This window comes from Cupressus sempervirens, chromosome 7 (assembly GCF_028749045.1).
Source record: "Cupressus sempervirens isolate cs-2001-9-10 chromosome 7, ASM2874904v1, whole genome shotgun sequence".
Classification (NCBI taxonomy): domain Eukaryota; kingdom Viridiplantae; phylum Streptophyta; class Pinopsida; order Cupressales; family Cupressaceae; genus Cupressus; species Cupressus sempervirens.
Window position 1 is genome coordinate 582,390,486 of NC_143124.1, and position 21,754 is coordinate 582,412,239.

The 21,754-nt window shown below is 33.3% G+C and overlaps 1 protein-coding gene across 1 annotated transcript in view; it reads right to left on the minus strand.

Annotated features, from left to right (window-relative positions):
• Positions 1–9,880: 9,880 nt before the first annotated feature.
• Positions 9,881–21,754, minus strand: part of LOC149548099 (CBS domain-containing protein CBSX1, chloroplastic-like) — a 230,878-nt gene continuing 219,004 nt past the window's right edge. The window contains exons 7-8 of the mRNA XM_089792125.1: positions 11,078–11,135; positions 9,881–10,380 (exon numbers count right to left, since the gene is read on the minus strand). Of these exons, the coding sequence (XP_089648251.1) occupies positions 10,300–10,380; positions 11,078–11,135 (139 nt within the window). The 3' untranslated portion in view covers positions 9,881–10,299. The remainder of the gene's footprint in view (positions 10,381–11,077; positions 11,136–21,754) is intronic.

Consider the following 21,754-nt stretch of genomic DNA (forward strand, 5'->3'; position numbering starts at 1 on the left):
AACTAATCAAATGTCCATTTGTAGTTTCCTCTTCATAACAGAACCTATCCTCTAGATTCTTTGTTATGAACAATTTCTCAAATCCTCTTCATCAATCAAATAGATATGACATTTAGATCAGATATAAAACTATCTCACCAATAGGTTTGACATCATTAACAACATAATAATTGTTCCAATTATAGTTTTTAACAATCTCTCTCTTTGGCATTGATGGCAACACCTCAAAAATACTTCTAGAATACTTGAAGCTACCATACAATCCAAAAGTTGTACATTTTTTAGCAACACCCCCAGTGTATCAGATCTATTTGAACATCCTTAGTTTCATCCTAATGCATATCTCAAATTTGGCAACACCTTAGGTAATTCTTATGAACTCCCTCTAAGTATTGTCTCCCTCTTACTTAAATATCTCTACCAGCTTTCACTATCATCTTCTTCTCTCTGCTAGATAATCTCTCCCTCATGATAATAACAACATAGGTAATTGAATTATATCCTCTCCTTCATGGTAACTTAGACAATCCATAATCTTCTCCCTATCTCTAAGTAATCTCCCCCTCTTTGACAACAATGCCAAAAACACTTTCAACTCATACATCTTTCTCATGTAGATACTTTCATGTTAGTTTGGAATTCAACATTATTTGTCATCTTTGTATGACTAATCCATCATTTTGTCTATCTTCCTCATAACTACCTTAAGCAATTCCTAAAGTACAATTATCTGCATCAATTTATAAGATAGTTTGACCAACACATTTTATGCATAGCACCATATTTTCTTCAGTAGCCTTGTCTAGGGGAATCACCCCCCAGTTTACCTCTAAGATATTCATGAGCATCTTTAGATAAGGCTTTAGTGAATATGTTAGCAATTCTCTCTTTAGTATTCACATACTCCAATTTCACTTCTTTATTTTGAACTAGCTCTCTCAACTAATGATACTTCATAGCAATGTGCTTTGTCTTTGTGTGCATTACAAGATTCTTTGATATGTTAATAACACATGTGTTATCACAAAAGATAACCATTGGATCAATAATTTCTTCCTTCATACCTTTCAATAATTGCTTGATCCATATGATATTTGAACAATTCACTGTTGTTCCCACATACTCGGCTTCACTTGTTGATTGGTAAATACAATTAAACTTCTTTATTGTCAACGAAATCAGTCTCTTTCCTAGAACGCCACTTGTGTTTTTTCAGTCATCAACATCTCCTACCCAATCAGAGTCAGTGAATACCTTCAGTGAAAACTTATCATTCTTCTTGTAATACAATCCATAGTTTTCTGTTCCTTTCAGATATCTCAATATCCTTTTCACTTCCATCATGTGATTATCCTTAGGATTCATAGAAAATCTTGCAACTATCCCAACTGCTAATGCAATATCAGGTCTACTATGAACAATATATTGCAATTTTCCAATCATTGGTCTGTATTGTGTATGGTTCACATCAGTGGAATCATCATTCTTAGATAGCTTATGTCCAGTAGACATAGGTGTACTCACTGGTTTTGAATCTTCCATTCCAAAAAAATTTAGTATTTCCTTGATATATTTGGATCGAGTAATGAAGATGCCATGCTTCATTTGATAAACTTATAAACCAACAAAGAATTTGATCTCGCCAAATATTGACATTTCAAATTCCTTTCATTTCATCAACAAATGATGCTTCACTTCCTCCAAATATGATATCATCAACAAAAATTTCAGATAACAACACCTCATTATTCTTACCTATTTTCAAATACAAATTGTTGTTATCATTTGTTCTTGCAAAACCAATCTTCACCAAATAGTTATGTTGTCTTTCATACCATGCTCTAGGGGCTTGTTTCAAACCATATAAAGCTTTGTACAACTTACCATACTTTCTTGCTAGGATCCACAAATTCTTTAAGCTGATCTATGTATACTTCTTCAATTATTCCATTCAAAAACGTAGATTTGACATCCATTTGATATACCTTGAATCCTTTATAAGCATAATAAGAAAGCAATGTTCTAACTATAGGTGCTAAAAAATGGTTTGCATATATTATTTAATCACATTTTCATACTAACTTGTTCCATTTTATTATTTCACTAATTCTAATCTTTTGGCCGACCTGATTATCATTCAAGTATAGTTTGACAATATTCTTTGTCATTTGTATCCCCTTTCACATCAATTGCAGATCATTTCAAAATGAGTTCTCATTTTATGCATACTTTCCAGAATTGACTCCAAACCATTCCAACGTTACCAAAATCTCATCTAATCAATGCAAAACCATTTCAATACCATCAAAATCCTTTCTAATCAACTCAGAATAATCTCTAATCAACCAAAATAATCCCAAATCAACCCTAATCAACTCAAAACATGTCAAATACCTTATATCAATCATCATATGTCCAACCCTAGCACACTTCTAGGAGAACTCATTAGGTTTGAAACCACACTTCTAGTACTCTCAATAGCATCATCATAGCCTTGTCATTTGCTTTCAATTGTGTGTGCATTATAAGCAATTGGAGCTACATCAAATGGAGAAAAAAGGACATGAGAGATACAACAATTAAAGAGGGAGTTTTACTTGTGTTGGCTTTCTTTATTTTAATTGGATTTCATGGTAGATTAGAAGGGTTTAGTGTATTTTGATTGAGTTTTGCAGTTGCTCATAGTATGCTAGGTTCTAACCTAATTTTTAGTCCTACACTAACTCCTTCTAGTCTTGCCATAGGGGAAAATATCTCCCCGTAGTCAACACCTTCTTCTTGCGCATATCCCTTGCATGCCAATCTAGCCTTGATCCTTGTGACTTCACCTTTTTCATTTAGCTTGTTCCTGAATACCCACTTTGTTCCAATAACATTTTTGTCCTTAGGTCTGGGTACTAGGGACCATGTTTTGTTCTTTTCAATTTGCTCAATTTTTTCATTCATAGCTTTTATCCAATATTCATTCTCTAAAGCATCTTTCATAGATTTGGGCTCAAACTCACAAAGTAAGCATGTATCACTTATGAGTCTTTTTCTTGTCATACAACCAAACTCTTCATCTCCTATAATTTTTTTAGGTGCATGATGTCTTCTTAAATATTTTTCTAACACAAGCTCTTTTCTTCTTTGTTCTTCAATAGGTTCATCTTGAAAAATGATTTCAAGCTTATTCTCTCTTTCTTGTTCAGGTTTTGTATGCTCAACATTGTCTTCCTGATGTTTATTTTCCCTTGTCTTTGACTTAGCATCATTTCCCTTTTGCTTGATAGCTACAATCCACTGCTCGACAATTCAACATTCGCAGCATGCCGAGGATCTACAACTTTGTTTTCTTGTTCATGTGGAGTGTTTGGTGCACTATCATTCACATATATGAATGAACTATAATCTTCAGGTTTTGTCTTGCATTTAACTTCATTTTTCTCTGTCCATTTATCAACTTTCACATTTGCACTTTCCACAACTTTGTTAGTGTTAGAGTTCAAACACTTATATATTCTTTGTTCTTAGTAGAATATCTTAGAAATATACCTTCATCACCTTTAGCATCAAGTCTTCCATTTCTATTGTCTTTAAGTATGTAAAATTTGCTTCCAAAAATTTTGAAATATTTCACATTAGGTACATATCCATACTACAATTCAAAAGGTGTAGCATTTGTACATTTCTTGACTTGCGCTCTATTTAGAGTATAAATAGTTGTACTTACAGCTTCTCTCTAGTATTTCTGTGACACATTTTTCTCCATCATTAATGTTCTAGCACAATCCATTATTGATTTATTCCTTCTTTCATCTATTCCATTCTAAGGAGGTGTCCTAGGTGCAGACATCTGTCCTTTGATTCCTCTATCATTGCAGAATATGTTGAACTCGTTAGAAATGAATTCACCACCTCTGTCAGATCTCAAGCACTTCAAACTCTTTCTTGTCTCCTTTTCAACTCTAACCAAACACCACTTAAACAACTAAAAAGAATCAAATTTTTTCTTAAGAAACATCACAATCATCATTCTAGATTAATCATCAATAAATAGAAAGAAATAGATGTCTCCACTATAGCTTTGAACACCAATAGGTCCACATAAGTGAGTATGAACCAATTCCAGAATATCATCAGTTGAATATGTTTTGCTCTTGAAACTAGACTTTGTCATTTTTCTCAATTGACATTATTTACACATAGCATTGTCAGGTTTATTCAGTTTTGGCAAACCTCTTATTCTTTGCATTTTACTAATGCTAACCAGATTGTCAAAGTTTACATGACATAACCTCTTATGCCATAACCAAATATCTTCATATTGTGCAAACAAACATGTCTCATCAGATATCTAGATAGAACAAGTTACCTCTTGTTCGATCACACTTCCAATCAATTTACCATCAACATCACATATTTTGGCCTTTCTATGATGGAACTCAACTTTGTAACCTGATTTGTTCTACTATGAAACACTCAACATATTATAGTTAAGTCCTTCAACCCAATAAACATTGTCACTTTTGATCTTATCAATTAGTTGAATCGATCATTTACCTTTCACAAGACATGGAACATCATTACCAAACTTAACACAGTCACCGGTCAAATGTATGGTCCAATATTCTCAAATTTATTTCTATCACCAGTCATGTGATTAGAGCAACCAACATCAATTATCCATCTATCACTTTTATTTACATAAGATATTAAAGCAGTTTTATCAATTTCATCAAAATCTTCCTTCATAGCAACAATATAAACTACCTCTTCATCATTACTTTCAGATTCAATATATGTTTCTTCTCCAACAATATAACAAGATTTCTTACCTTTGTCTTTGTAGTCCTTGTTCTTCTTATAGTCACAATCATCTCTTCTTCTTTCATACTTGCTCTTCTTTCTTTCATCCTTGTCTTCTCTGTCAGCTGATCTAGTAGCAATATGACCAACCTTGTTGTATGAAAAATAAATTATGGGAACTTTACCTTTGTATTTTCCTTTTCCTCTTCCAAATCTCCTAGCTATCAATGTTTCATGTTCATCAAATTCATCATCAAAAGTATCACCATCACTTTTCACGTGTTTTCCTTTCTCTTTCTTGCTAAGAACTAGTTGTGATTTAAAAGCACATTCAATAGTAGCAGGAATGTAATTATCAAAATTAGACATCTCAAAAGCAGTAAGCCTACCAATTACACCTTCCAAAGTTAGGTCATTACTTGGTGTACATCTCAGTTATTGCATTGCAGAAACTCTAATTGCACAGATAGGAAGTAGAGTTCTCAATACCTTGCTTATTATTGTTTCATCTTCAATCTTTCCATTGGAAACTCGAATAGCATTTACAACTTATTTGATTCTTGTACAGTACTGAACTAGGTTCTCACTTTCTATCATTCTCATTTCATCAAATTTACCTCTCAGACATTTTGATTTGGCTCTTAAGACATTATCATCTCCTCCATAGATGATCTTCCGTTTGTCCCAAATTTCCGTTGAATTCTTGCACTCTTTTAGGTCATCAAACTCAACGTAGCTTAGGGTTAAAGCAATCTCCGACATTGATTGATTATGTTATTTCTTTTCTTTCAATTGTTGAAAAGTTAAGAGGGACTGTTGTAATATTCACATATGCATTGTCCAAAAAATCCTATACAACATCACCAATACTAGCTATATGTAGCTTCATCAACATTTGTCATGCATGAGAATTCTTCTTGTTCAACTTTGGTACCTCCCTTTTGTACGCCATGATCTTTAGCATTGAGTACCTTAAAACTTCTCTCTACAAGCACCAATGCTTTGATACCAATTGTTAGAATATTTAGAATAATTGAGAGGGGGGTGAATTAGTTATCCAAGGTCTAGATGTACCAATTAAACAAACACTTAAACAACTTCAGATCTCATCATTCCATTGCTCGGTCTCTATTGTAAACTTTTGGTAACATCAACTAGCTATCCACTATTCTAAATAACAGGCTTGCATAATGTAAACATTAATTTGTAAAACATCACAATAACATCCACACAAGTTTGACATTAGGATTTAACATGGAAACCCAATTTGGAAAAAAACCACCAACAAACATGTCACTAATTTTCACTCTTCTAAAGTGAGCTCTGCTAGGAGTCAACTCTATTAAAGGTTACAAAACACAGTGTTAAATATGACCTTGTTAAAGGATTTAATCAACCTGTTAGGAGTGGCCTTGTTAGAGGACTTCAAAATATTCCATTAAAATGTCACCTTATTGAAGGATTTACATGACTATTAGGTCATTATGTATTTCATGTAACTTAGGTGAACTATGTTGGTTTAGAAATTTTATCATTACTTTCTTAATATTTGCTATAGATATATACTTTCAAAGCAACTTGGTAATTTGTGAACTACTTCTATCATGTTAAGTCAACTTGATTGAAGGATTTCAATTACTGTTCACAATGGTTAGAAAGTATGATTTGGTTTGTTAAGTACAACTCACTTTCCATGTACAGATCTTTGTTCAACTCTCATGCACTAATTCACTGTCTAGCCTCCATTGTCATCTCAATCTCTGGTTTGCTTGGCAACCCTTCAAGCAATCACCCTTCACTTCTTCTCATCTCGATTTAGTTGTTTGCCTAGATTCGCCAATCAATAACATCAGTCACTGCTTCAACTTTACAAACATCCACATACAAGCGCACACACACACAGACACTTTGTAAGTCCGCCTTTGTACCTCCTTAAATAGGCAATTCTCATCTTTTGTCACTTAATCATCATCGTAGATCTTAGGTTTTAAGATTAGATTCATCACAATCAATGAATGTGATCACCATAATGTTTCTCTTCTTTTCTAGAAACTTTTTTTGGAATCCATCTCTTAGGTCATTTACCTAATCCTCTCCTAGAATTAAATGTTCCAACTCATTGATCTTATCTTCAACACACTTTCCATATCCCAAGAAATCAACTTAGTTGACTAAAAATTACAATTCCTTGCAACCAGTTAAAGTGTTGTTCGTCGGCCAAAACTAAGTTTTGACACTCGATCATCATTGGGTTACTTAGTCATTATTAAACTTTTTGCTTGGCACATGCACTGTCACTCAGTTGATATTGATTTTGCTTGACACTTACTATGGCTCGGTTGGCACTAGCATCACTCAACATGTACATCAAAATTCTTTAGTCTTTGCTCTGTTGGTCAATCAAGCCTAGGCATTTGATCTATCTTTGTTCACACTTTCAAGATTTGAACATTACTATTTTCTACACTTTGTAACATGATTTGAACAATCACTTTATTTTATCAAAGTCCAACTAATCAAATGTCTATTTGTAGTTTCTTCTTTATAACTCAACCTATCCTCTAAATTCTTTTGTTATGAAAAACTTCTCAAATCCTCTTCATTAATCAAATAGATATGACATTTAAATCAAATAGCAAACTATCTCACCAATAGGTTTGACATCAATGCAACATAACAATTGTTCCAATTGTAATTTTCAACAAGTAGAAAATATAAATTTTGCCATGGTTTCTAGCTTTAGACACCTCCTTGACAAATTTTCCATCAAATATAATAGATAAAAGAGATGGAACTAGCAATGTGGACCCTAGGTGAAGAGACTCGTGGGTTTGCAAGGGCGTCCTCATCAACTTCAAATACTTTTATTCTTAATATATACAAATTTAATTATATTTTTGCAATATTAATTAAAAATAAAAGACTTTTTTCAATGACTAAATAAAAAATATTTATATTTATGGTTAAAATAATTAAATTATTGTTTAATAAGATATATAAGAAAATTATGATTGCTCAAAATATAATAAAACTTGAGCACAAATCATATAAAATTATAATTATAAAATACATATTTATTCTATAATGCTTATAATTAAATGATTCATTTTTTTATTAGAATTTACTTGAATTAGCATTAATAGTTGATAATTAAGTATATATCTACAAAGGACAATGTATTTATCAAATTATAACTACAAATAAATAAAACTATTTAATATAGACATTTAAATGATGTCTTTCAAATCACTTAAAAACTATTATTCCTAAAAATTTGTTCTCATAACACAATTTTTTCAAGAAAACATATAAATAATTTCTAAAATAAGTAAATGTAATCACTTTTAATTGGATGAAAAGAATAGATTATTTAAGTTTAAAAGCCATCTTAAATATTTAAAATAAAAGATAAACATAAAGAACTCTAAAAACAATTTCTATTTTAAGAAATTTACATCAAACATAAAGTAACTAAATAGTTTATACCATATTAAATTAAGAAATTTTATTTTGAAACCAAAAATAATAGTATAGTTTTGATTGGTGGAAAATATATAAGTGAAAGTAACTAAATACTTTATAACATATATTAAATTAAGAAAATTTATTTTGAAACCAGAAATAATACTATGATTTTGATTGGTGGAAAATAAATAAGTGATTGAAGGAGTACAAATAAGTCAACAATGAACTCACTACCTTCCTGGAAAAAAATCATATATTAAATTAAGAAATATAAATCTCACCTTAATAAAATCAAATTTATTTTGAAACCATAAATAATAATATAATTAGATTGGTGGAAAATATATAATTGATTGAAGAAGTACAAATAAATCAACAACTCACAACCTTCCTAGAAAATAAATATACTTTTCTCGTTTCCGTTTTTGATATATAAATAAACACTTATTATTATTATGGAATATGTATACCTTAATTATTTAAGTATTTAATTATTTAACCAAGTTTTGGAAAGCATCAAATAACACAAATAAGAATTTCGACGATACCATAATGCTTTGAGGACTTGGCATGATGACTAAAGCAACTTGCCAATTATTCTAAAAATAGTCTACTCTAAAAATTTGATTTCAAAGCTCCCAAAAGGACGGAATCATATTCTCAAAGCATCAAAAGGCTTACCAAAGGTCATTTGAACTCGTTGACATAAACAAAGATATTGCTTTATCAATCAGGGACTCTCCAAGATAGTTGGAGTTCTCCATTGCACATTGATTGGCATACTGTGAAACTCAGAAAATAGGCTAATTGTCTGAATCATCATTGAATTCAATATGGATTTGTTCTAGATGTCAAATGAAATGTGATGCTGATTAAAATCTTTCAACTCTCAAATAAATACTTGAACTGGATCGCTACAACCAGAAACGAGAAACGAGAACCTAGACGACAACGGAAATGTGACCGGAAACGAAATCTTTCAAAGGTTACGTATAAGAAACGGATATATATATATATATATATATATATATATATATATATATATATATATATATATATATATAAACTTCAATTTATAAAAAATAAAAAATAAAAATCATATTTTAATCATATTTTCTATATTTACATAACTTTATTTAAAACTATTCTAATAATCAAGTTAATTAATTAAGCCTAATAGAAAAAATTAATAATTATTATAAACTCAAGTTTAAATTAAATATTGAGCCATATATACTGGGGTATTGAGATATTCAATATGCATTTAAAAACAAAACTTTACTACTGTCAGTATTTAACCAGTTAAAAATAATTAAATTTTACTCTATGTTCTGTGAATCTTGTACTTGTAAGCGAAAGACTCCTCTAATTACTCCTGTTTAACTGCAGTTAATTTAAAAAAAAATTTAAAACGAAGGAAGAGAGCTTAGAAATGGTCGTTCGCAACGGAGAAATCCGTTTCTGCCGTTGAAACGCAAAACGAGCTTCTGCCGTCACGTTTCTGGCAACATAGGTATTCTCACACGTTTGGACTATTAAAATCTCCATACGCTTTATATACCGTATACATATCATGGTAAACTAGGTACAATATCTATTGAATTCAAAATATATACAGACAGTTCCATGGCGGTAAAAAACGTTGCGATAGATTATTTACATGAAGAGAAAATATTATAGGCCAGTATTTAATGTGCATGTGCGTGGCTCAATTTTGTAGCACTAACACAATTCCGCATCTGCTTTGAAATTAAAAGATACATCGAATAGAAACTATTGTAAAATTCACTGATCATTTCAGCAATAAGCTTGCTGAATATACGATCTCAAAGCCTCAGGATTTCATTCAAAATACATTTCTCATCTGTGTTAGCCACAAACATTTGTTATTCCAACATAATTATTATATGACTACATCTAGCCTTGTTTTTTGTTTCTGAGATAGAACAGAATCAATGTGGAAATGAATCATGCAATCCACATTTGCAGCACAGCTTCCATTAACCCCTACTGTATGCTACATCCAAATTTACAGCCTCAACATAGTTAATTATTTGCCGCCCCCTCAACTGCACGCTTCATTTGCAGTGCAGCTCTTATAACATTCCCCCTGGTAAGTATCCCAACCTTTATCATTCAAAAGAAAAAATTAGTAGCAAAACACGTCAATAAAAATAAATTACACCTATATCACAAAAAAAAAGGGCCAGTGCAAATCAAATATCACTCTTGCAAAAGCTAGACATAGTTTGTAATTTCAGACATGTCTTTGCAGATAAAAGATCCTTCTCCTTCTTTTAAACTACATTCATTTCTATGGCCTCTTTAAGATTCAATAACCCTGAATATCCAGAAGTAACAAGAATATCTTGCCCATTTTTGTCTTGTTTTTACATTGGCAAAGGAAATTGATGCAAACATGAAAACCAGTTATTTCTTGCAGTATCGATTGATGGTGCTTCCTCCACGAACTTATATCTAGATGAGATACTAAGAAAAAGTTCAACTCAAAAATGAAAATGCATTCGTGGTGCCGAAGTGTAATTTATGTATTTCAAGTTCAACATTTGCATAAGGAATCTGGGGGATAAGGACGACCCAAGAATAAGCAAGAAAAGTAAGCCAGATTTGATAGGATTAACGAGATGTATTATTTTTCATTACCACAACCCCGAAAATGAATATATTCAAATTTCAAACTCATATATTCGCTGATTCAGATATATTTTGTTCCCTAACTACACAGGATTTGAAACTACAAAATGCAAATTCATCTCTCAATGGATCACACAATATCATGCACATTAAGTAAACGAAGACCTACCAATTTCCCACCATTGTCAACAACAGGTAATCTCCGATGCTTGGTTTCTAGCAATAATCTGCAAAAATGTAAGCTAATTAGTTTTACACAATTGAAAAACGATAGCATGTTATATAAAAGAAAGATTCCACAGGCAACAAATCCTAGATGTTTCCATGTCTCTTTTTTGCCCCTATACAAAGGAAAAATCATGGAAAGCACCGATAATTTCATCAATGGTATGTAATTCACCAATTACTTGTTAGTTATGTCATCTATGGTATGAAAGGATGCCAACATTTTACTACACTGGAAATGCGCCTATTGTTGCACACGATTTTACAGAGTGGAAGCACAACAGACTTTTTACAATAGAACATACACTCGAAAAATGAGCTCCTAGATCAAATGATTGAAATGAGATTGGAAAATATGAATTAAAATTTAATATTTAGATGCAAATCATAGCTGCAATATATAATCATATGCCAAAGAGGAAAGCGAGGGAAGAAAAGGGAATTGATTAATATGTTCACTAAACCAAATTGGTAGCCTTTGTTAACTTGTCCCTATTGTGTTTTCTTTGGTCAAAGGTAGTAATGTTTTTAAATATGTTAGTAAATATAGTCTCAAATGCTAGTGGATGCATTGTCAATCTAGGTGGTCTGTTTTTTAAAATCTTAAACAGTTTTGGTCTTCTCAGATTGTGTCTATGGTGTTTGAAACAACTAATGCAATTCCAAATCAGCTGGGTGAACATAGGAATCAAAGTTCCTTACATTACCACAGATGCAAATCCCTTTCTGGTATACAAGAGTTAATGAAAACAATGGCAATGACATCCAAGGGAAACATGCCTCAAATTAACAAAATCGTGAGGCCTTTTGACAACCAACGAACAAAGATGACCAAGAGAGTCACTAGGACAAGATGCCTAACATTACCACTAGTGTGATATCATGAAGCCTAAAAGACTATATATATCAAGGACTCTTCAAACCCAGCCATTAATTAAAAGCTGTCTAAAAGGAAATGTTATCAAGAACTCTTCAATAAACCTCAAATGGAATGTTGCTCAATCTTAGAGGAATAATGGTAGGAGATTACATGTAGAGAGAGGAGTCATAAAGCTACATGAGATACGCCATTAAGGAAATGAGGATCAGCTATAAAACAAAGCATACAAGATGAGGGGACTTGTGTCCTTGACAACCAACACAAGAAAATTTAATCAAGACTGAGAAGGTTCATCTTGATAGAAACCAACATAGGTGATCTTACCCCAAGATTGATAATCCTAATGTTGATGACAAATAACATAGGTAATGCAGCCTCATATGAAGTGGCAAGAGTTGAAACTCATAATTGAAGGCGTGTATCCACCAAGAGTGTCCTTACAACTCTTAACAGACATGCTAAGGACTCCCCCCAACAAATTCAAATTCCAATGCTTTAGGCTGTGCAACAAATGTCAAAATAACATCACATCTAGGTGAGATTTGATGGGGATGGCAACTTGTAAAAAAAACAATTCTACAAGGTCCTTAGAGAGTTGCTCCTTAAGGAAAAGACCATTAGCATCAATGATAAATGAAGCAAGTTGCCCTTAAAGCAGTTGGCTTTCTCAAAAGCATTCAGCATTGTCACAAGGACACTAGTTATATTTTTTAATGTCAAATCAAATGCGATGGCTGCCCATTTTGCATCATTGATCTTGTGAATGAGGTTTTCAAATATGGAAGAATGATTGAAACTTGGGGCAAAAAGAGGTACATATAACCCCCTATAGTCACTTTCATGATAATTTGAACAGTTAATGACCAAAGCTCATAGTTTCACAATCCCAACACTGGGAATTTCCTATTTTATCCACAATAGGAGTTTCCAATTGAGATCAAGGTGGGTTTTGTTCTCACAATCATGACAAATCCATAGAATAGGATCAGCAAAGCTAGCGTGCATCATCTGTTAGTGCATAAATTGCACCATTCATAAGGTAATAGATGTCACAACCTTCATGATTGCAATCTGGGGAAGACAAAATAGAAGGTTTTATGAAACATTGATATCAATCACACAAACATCCACTTCAACATTACATTATTGCAACTTAAAGTGATATTAATACCCATGATGCCTACTAATGTCTCATTTCTATCAAATTTGACATACGTTAATTCATCCACAGGTAGTATGTCAAGGTAAATCATCTATGCATTAAAATGATCATATTTGAATGATATATAATGTATCAAAGTTAGAGTTTCACCCGTTTACACATAAAAAGAATGTTAAAATTCAATTTGTTAGTCATCAATGATTTAAAGAAGTAATTCACACAAACATGATCTAATGCGTAATGGGCCTCTCAAAATAGGTGGTATGACCTTCATATCGATCAATGTGATAGGAACCTTGAGAGGTTGCCAGTAAACTGCCCAGCTCAGCTGACTAAGCCCAACAGCACATTATATTCACATTATGGAAAGCTTGCCTACATCCCACAAGCGGCACGAAAATCCAACTATGGACCAATTCTCCCTTTGGTGTACCCACAAGCAACAGGAATATCCAACAATGGACCAATTTCCCCCTAGGATCAACCAAATCACCTCTCAGACCACAAAAGGCAGGAATATCCAATGATGGACCAATTCCCCCTCTTGGGGTGGCACACTTAATTCAGGGGGGAGCCTGTAAACAGCATATCCTTGTCCTGCTTCCCCCATAGACATATGCATTAACATAAATGTTTTCTTAGATGTTAACCCTAGTATAATAATCCTGTAATTACTTATATTTATTAATGTATGCGATAGTATCAATAAAATATAAGCCGATAATACCTGAATAAGCAGATCGATAGTTATTCATACAGTTATATCAATGTGATATTATTAATTATGCAAATGTGAAAGTATCATTAATTATAGTTTAATATCTTCAGATCGCATGTATCAGACCAGTAGATTCCATACCAATTAATTCATGCAATAATACTGTTATAGGTATTTCTGCTATGCTTAATAAAAATTGTTCTTCCTGATTGCTGATGCCTTCCTGGAGCCGGTCCCTGTGTATATTTATGTCTTCTTTCATGAAGTGGGTAAGACTTGTCCTTGCGATTATGTCTCTTATGAGAGTAGTGCCTCTTCATTGTGTACTTTACTTCTTAACTAAGCACCCACTAATGCTGACTTAATGTAACCACTCAACTGATTTCTTTTGCAAAACTTTTACTAAGCAGTTTCCTTTTGGATTGCACTGAACTTATTTTATTTTACATGGGTCATCTCAAGCATGGAAAGGATTATTTCTTGATTCAAATCTTTCCATAAAATTCTGAAGTCTATTCAACAAGACAAATTTTTAATATATTTCATAATATGACAAGAATATGACAGTCCACCCTGTCCAAGATTACTTGTACTCAAGCAATTCAAAGTTTGGATGTTCAAAGATCTCATTTCCTTCCCAAGTTGCATCCTTTGTAGGAAGACCTTTTCACTTGACTAGATACTCCTCAATGGTTTTGTTTCTTAACCTCTTCTCTCACACATTAAAAAAAATTGATCTCTAAAGTTCCAGGATTAGCTTCCCTTCTCATCCAATGTTGTTGACTTTGGGCATGGGGTAATGTGTTGTTGCCCTAGCACATTTTTAAGCCGAGAACCATGGAACACATAATGAATCTTGCTATTTATTGGGAGCTCCAATTCATAAGCCACTTCCCTTTTTTTCTTTATCACTTAGTATGGCCCATAAAAACATGGCTTTAAGTTTTTCAGCTCTATTTACCTTGATAGATAATTGTTTATATATGTAGCATTAAGAAGACTAAATCTCTGAACTCTAATGTTCATTAGGCTCTTGTCTAGTCCACATAGAATTTTTGCTGGTTTTGTGCTTGGTGTAAGTTGCCCTCAAGTGTATTCATGATATTCATATTTTGTTGTTTAAGTCCCTTGCACCAAACACTCAACCTTCTAATCAGATTAAGTCCCCAAACGATGTTGCTTCATACCCGTACACTAGTCATAAGTTACTCTTATAGACATGTAATGGGTACTGTTGTAGCAAGACTCCTCAAAGTGTAGCCATTTTACAACCTAGTGACATAATTCTTCAAATATTCTTCCAATAATTTGCTGACAATCTTAGTTTGCCCATCTATTTGTGGGTGGTAATTAGTACAAGAGATTAGTTATGTTTCTGCTAATTGGAATAGTACTTGCCAAAATACACCAAGAAAGTTATGGTCTCGGACACTTATGATGTTTTTGTTAGAAAGAAAACTCCACACCCAAGAATGAGAGGGAGGTGGCAGGGGGGAGGGGGGCGTGGATCAGTTGTGACCAAATTATACTTAAATCCAACTTATTATATCCAACATAACCAAAACAATGAGACATAACTAGAGACAAACCATGCATAGTAACACAATGATTTGTTGACTAGGGAAACCCTTCATCAAAGCGTAAACCCTAGTGGCGATGACACCTACACGATAGTGTACGGATATAAGTTCCTTGTGAAAGGATGTGACCCTGTTATGAGCCAAATACAATGCAATAGTATAATAGTACTTGTTAAAACACAAATCCCTGTTAGGAGATCTTGAACCCTTGTTAAAGGTTGATACGAAGACAAATGAACTCACAGTCCGAATTGCTTTAGTTAACAACGAAGAGTAGATCTTCAGGATAAAATATCCAATGTACTAAACTCACCAATACTGCCTCTCAATTGCCAATACAGTTCCTTTGAAGCTCAATACCATCAACTGAATCAATCTTCTGCTCTGCTATGATTATCCTGCCTTCAAGCTTGCATTACATCACCATACAACAATACATGGATCATCACTATGATATCCAACCAAGGAAAACATTTTTCCTTTATACCCTATTCAAATATCTAATTAGGTTGGTTTGTTAGGGCTTTCCCAATATACAATTGATTACATAGGACCTCTCTAAGGCATACACACCTTCTAGAGCATCATTACAAAGATTACAATAATCTTCTCACACCTTACAATACAATTGACTCAATATTTAATAAGGATCAACATGTTTCATCATCTTAATTAACTGTAAGTAAAACATATCGCATGTTTTACTTCTGTGACCTCTCCAAAATGATCTCCAAGACTTGCTATCACAAACATAGCTCCATGAACATGTCTTTAACCACAATCCAAGGTTACTAACCTTAATTCCCCTTTGATGATAAGATATAACTAATTTCCTAACATTTGTATCTAACAATATTTCCTACACATTGGTCTGCTACCAGTCTTCACCAAATGAATTGTAACTCATCCAGACCTCAACATAAACATAAGTGAAAATAGATGTAGCATCTGTACTCATCTGTGAACATAATCCTAAGCTTGCACAACTATCATGTCCAGTGCTAACTTCATTGACCTCATAATCCTCTACAATGTACAAAATCCCTGTTTGTCATTAACGCAAGAATATATGTTGACATCAGCGACAAAATATGTAATGAATACAACACATAACCAACATATCCAAGTGTCAACCAAACCTATATTCCTAACAATCTCCCCCTTTGACATTGATGGAAACATATAATGAAAAACCATAAATGCTAAACAATTTTCTAATTATCTTGAACATATACAGCTTCCCTAACAATCTCCCATTTGATAAATTTTCTGAATATTATCAACATATACAGCTTAGTCATGCTTTGAAAACCCCCTTTGAAATCAATGGCAACGGTGCCAATATACCAAATATTAATCTGTAGTACTCCCCCTATGATGAACATCCTCATCAAAGTACCTGCATTGGATGAAGTCAATCTACATAATGATGTATACCAAGTGCCATAGACATTGTTATGCCAAAAATCAATCATAAGAGTTCTTCAACTCACTGCAATCACTCCGCCTAAGTAGTACCGAGCATCACATCCAGGCGTATGAATAATGCTCTGATTATTCAGAATTGATGCACTATTGCATCATTTATTGTGTATTAGGTTGGGACATTACCCCATACATACCTTTGAGATATTCAATGGTGTCCTTAGTCAATCGTTTAGTAAATGTCTACTATATGTTCCTTTGTACTTGCATATTCCAATCTAATCTTCTTTTCTGCAACTTTCTCTCTCGGAAAATGATACGTAATAGCAATGTGTTTAGTCTTTGAATGTAAAACTGTATTCTTTGACATACTTGTTGGGTGGATATTTTGCAATCGAAAGTTTTGGGTAAAATCCAATTGCAAAATAGGATGACCAGCCACAGCATGTGAGATAGAGTCTCTCCTACCTTAAAGGGAAGACTCCCCCTTCTCACCATTCTTTGGATCAACTCAAGGTAAGCAAGAAGTTGAGAGATTTTGGTAAAAGGATGTTACCAATATTTTTTCCTCGTTAACTTTCAAGAAAGAATTCACTTACTTGTGAAGCGAGTAATGGGCAGGGTGAAATCTCTAACTACACTTCTATCTAAAAGCTGAAAACGATGATATTGATAAACCAACACTAACTCAAAGGCTAGCTACCAATTTGGCTCTAAGTCCGGTCATAATTCTATATGAATAACCTTTACTAATAGGTACAAAGTCTTCCAAAAGTAAAGAATATCCTAATTGTTTTGTGAATCAAGAAAGAGATATAAGCTACAGACAAAGCTTCTAGTCTATATATCTCTACACTTGCTCCTAGTCAAAGCTTTGGCTCCAATTGCTTCTTAACTCGTTTTATACTCAATTATCAATAACACAAAATTATATGAACCAACGATTACTTTTATCAACACATCTTCAGAACGTTCATCCATTGCTCGCTTGTAAAGACCATTTTCCCAAAGAATGAAAGTTGGAGCTTTTAACTTGAGAGTCCTTCGTTCTTTGTATGTCAAATGTGGAGGACATTCACCATAGCTCAAATAGTATGCCATATTAGAGTAACAATCATCTGTAGTGCTAACGAACAAAACAATAGGAAGAGAAGAAGAACTCTCATCTTCTATCTGCAAGGGTTCATTTTCAGCCATAAGTTGACAAAGTCCTTTACCACGAACTAACTTGGTAGAGTATCTCCATATCATACTACTGAATCTTAGCTATCCAATTTCCTCTTTTAGTACCAAAATTTTGCTGAGTCAAAATAGTTTTAACAGTCATATCTAGAACTAGAGCAATGATATGAGAATTCAAAATATAGAACCTAAAATGCTTTACTGCTTTAACAACAACATATTTATGTTTCTCAAATTGACTACATTTCAGTTCATGAGCCTTTAGAGGACAACTTATGAATGAAATAGGCAATTCAATACCTTCATCATTTCTCTACATCAAATTAGTAGAAAGAGTATGTTCTGAACCATAAATGTACATAATAAAGCTTTACATATAATCAAGACATACCAACACAAGAACATGTGGTAAAACGTATTTGATTTCCACAAATGCTTTTCTTCCTTCTAGGTTCCAATGGAAATCATTCTTTCCTTTCATCATTTCAACAATATGACGAGTTTGTTCAGCAAGGCTTGGTAGAAACCTTCTCAGGAAATTCACCATTCCAAAGAAAGAATGAACTGTTGTTTTACTTGATGGTAAAGATAGACGTTGCATTGCTTGTACCCTTTTTGGATCAATCTTAATACCTTCTTTTGACACAATATGTCCTAGATGTTTTCCCTCCATCAGACCAAAAATAGGTTTTTGGTATTCAAAGACATGCCATGCTGTCTGCATATTTCTAGAACTTGTCGAAGATGAAAGAAATGATCTTGACGTTTTTTGGAATAAACAGTCAAATCATCTAAGTATACAACAATATTGTCATTGATCAGACCATCAAAAGCGAGATCCATTGCTCGTTGAAAAGTTTCTCCAGCATTGATAAGACCAAAAGGCATCCACCTATATGCAAAAGTTCCCCATGGGGTAGTAAATGCTGTCCTATACTGATCATCTTCACGGACCTCAATTTGTTTGTAACTTGAAAAGCCATCCAACATAGATAACATTTATGAACCAGTAACAACTTGTAAGACTTGGTCCATGACTGGTAGCGGATAATTATCCTTGAGGGATGCCTGATTGAGATTACGAAAATCCACACATATGCAAATTTCTCCATTCTTCTTTCTAACAGGAACTATATTAGGTACCCAAGATGAATGATGAATGGGAAAAATAATATCTGTGTCAAGCATCTTTTGAATTTCAGTCAAAATGGTACTTGAAATCTTAGTATTCTATTGTCTTTGCTTTTGGTGGAAAGGAATTGCGCCAAATTTAAGGGGAATATCATGTTGTACTTATTTTAGACGAAAAGACTTGAGATTTTCATAAGAATAAGCTAGAACATCTTTGTATTCACAAAGCAAGGTGATAAACTTTTCCTTCTCTTCCTTCATGCACCAATTACCAATGTTAACCAACTTTGGGTCTTCTTCAATCCCAATGTTGTATTTTTCATCCTGTTCCAAAGATCTCATCCTTGTCTTTTGTTGCTCCTTAACATATCTGTCATGCTTGTCGAAAAGCTTTTCCAAGGAAACCAAATCTTTTGGAATCTTATTTCCTTTAAGCTGAATAACTTCATGACCATTTTTTGAATCTATCTCAGAAATTACTTCATTCGAGGCATTTTCATTTCCTTCAAAGTACATCTCATCAAAACCCTCCTTTGTTTCAAGAAAATTGATGATTTAAGTATCATCGTTGAACACTTGCTAATGTTCACAATTATATGGAATACTTGGTCGATAAACTAATTGTATTTCATAGATTCTTCAAAATCTTGGTGTGGAAGTAGCAGTGGCTGAAACAAGTGAATCAGCCCTGTCATTCGACTCCCTAGGAATTACTAAAATATTGAAAGCATTGAACGATTTGATATAATCCCAAGTTAAATCATGGTAATGTCTAAGTTGATCATTTCTTGCTTGATATTGACCCTTGACTTGACATATACCAACTTAGCATCTCCTTTTACATGCAAATTTTGAATTCCTCTAGCTTGCGCCATATTCAACCCCAATATCAAGGCTTCATATTCAGCCGTGTTATTGGTGTTAGGAAATTGCAACTTGTAAGAAAAAGGGAAAAATTCTCCATTAGGTGAAATAAACATAACTCCAGCACTGAATCCCATAGAAGCACAACTACCATCAAATTCCATAATCCAAACATCAGTAGAACTACTCGAACTTGGTCTAGAATCAATGGAATCACTTTCAAAAAAAATTCCTTCATCTTTAAAACAATCCATAGGATCATCTTTAATAACAACTCCTTGCTTAGGAGTAACATCTATGATTTCAACAACATCAGCAAATCTTTCAGTGTCTAATAGTAATGAACAACTTTTAGAATCAATCTAATCTTTGGCAAATTCGGATACTTCATCAGCATGTAGATAGTAATTACCCATTCTAGCTGACTCAAAAAGAGTTTGAGCATGTGGATCATTGGACTTGACTACAACATACTTTGTTTCTATTTCAAGGTACCACTTCTGCATAACACCTTTAACTGGTATTCTAGCTTCAGTCGTATCCATATTGAGTTCTCCTCCTACACCTTTGCAAAAATTGTGAACAAGTAACATACCGTAGGAGGTTGGTACATCAGCAACTAAGATGATCATCTTGATCTTTTCGTGTAGGAAAGATGCAAAGGCAAATTGAGCATCTTTGATTTGTCCTTTCAGAGGAACTTGTTTGTTTTCCATAGAATCACAGCTACGAAAAGACTTAGCTAAAGTTAACCCTAAAGCATTTGCAACCTTAGCTGGCATAACATTATCAGAGGCACCAGAATCTATGAGACAGTTGCTTAACTTGAAACCATTGATCAATAGAGAAAGATTGGAAGGTTCAATCTTTCTTGGAATTGAGGATGGAATGGTCACTAAGCTATTTGGCATAATTTTATATTCAAGGGCAACTAAATGAGTTTGGGTAGGCTGGGATTCTTTGACAAATTTAGTAAATCTATCTAGCTGATTTGGATAGGCCTATAGATATTCTACCTCAGACATCTGAATTTTAGTCTTCTTAGCATGATCTATAATATCAAAAGCTTGGAAAGAATTCTTTGAAAAAGAATTGAAATTTTCAGCCTAGGTTTTAACACTAGTATTAGGCATATTGGATTTTAAAATACTAAAGGCACGAGCAGTTTGATCAGCACTTATTTGATCTTTAGTTGGATCATTAGGTAGGCTAAGTAATATTGTTCCTCAATTTGCAATGGCCACAGGCATTTGAGGAATATCCAACTTCTTTTCAGCCTCTTGTTGTTGTTGAGACAACTTGGTTTGTGAACATGTCATAGTTGCATAAGCTTGTGCAAAATCAATTTCATGATCTATATTATTGTGTTGTACGTACTATGTACCCAATAGTAGAGTTGCCAGCTGCTTGATGATCATCATGATATAGAGCAGCAATATCCTCAGAAGAATATTCATCTTGATTATCATTCATTAGATCAACTTCAAAGTAACCAGTAGCTATATTACTTGGTTGTGGTTCAAGCACAAGCCTCTCCGGAGGAGGAAGCTTGCTCTAATTTTTAGTTGCATAATTGTTTGCAGCATTAGGATAGGGTCGCCTTGGAATATCCTTGTATGGTGCAGCAAATGAACCTTGAGATATTTGCTTCTTGAGAGCAAGAAGTTCATTTGCTAACT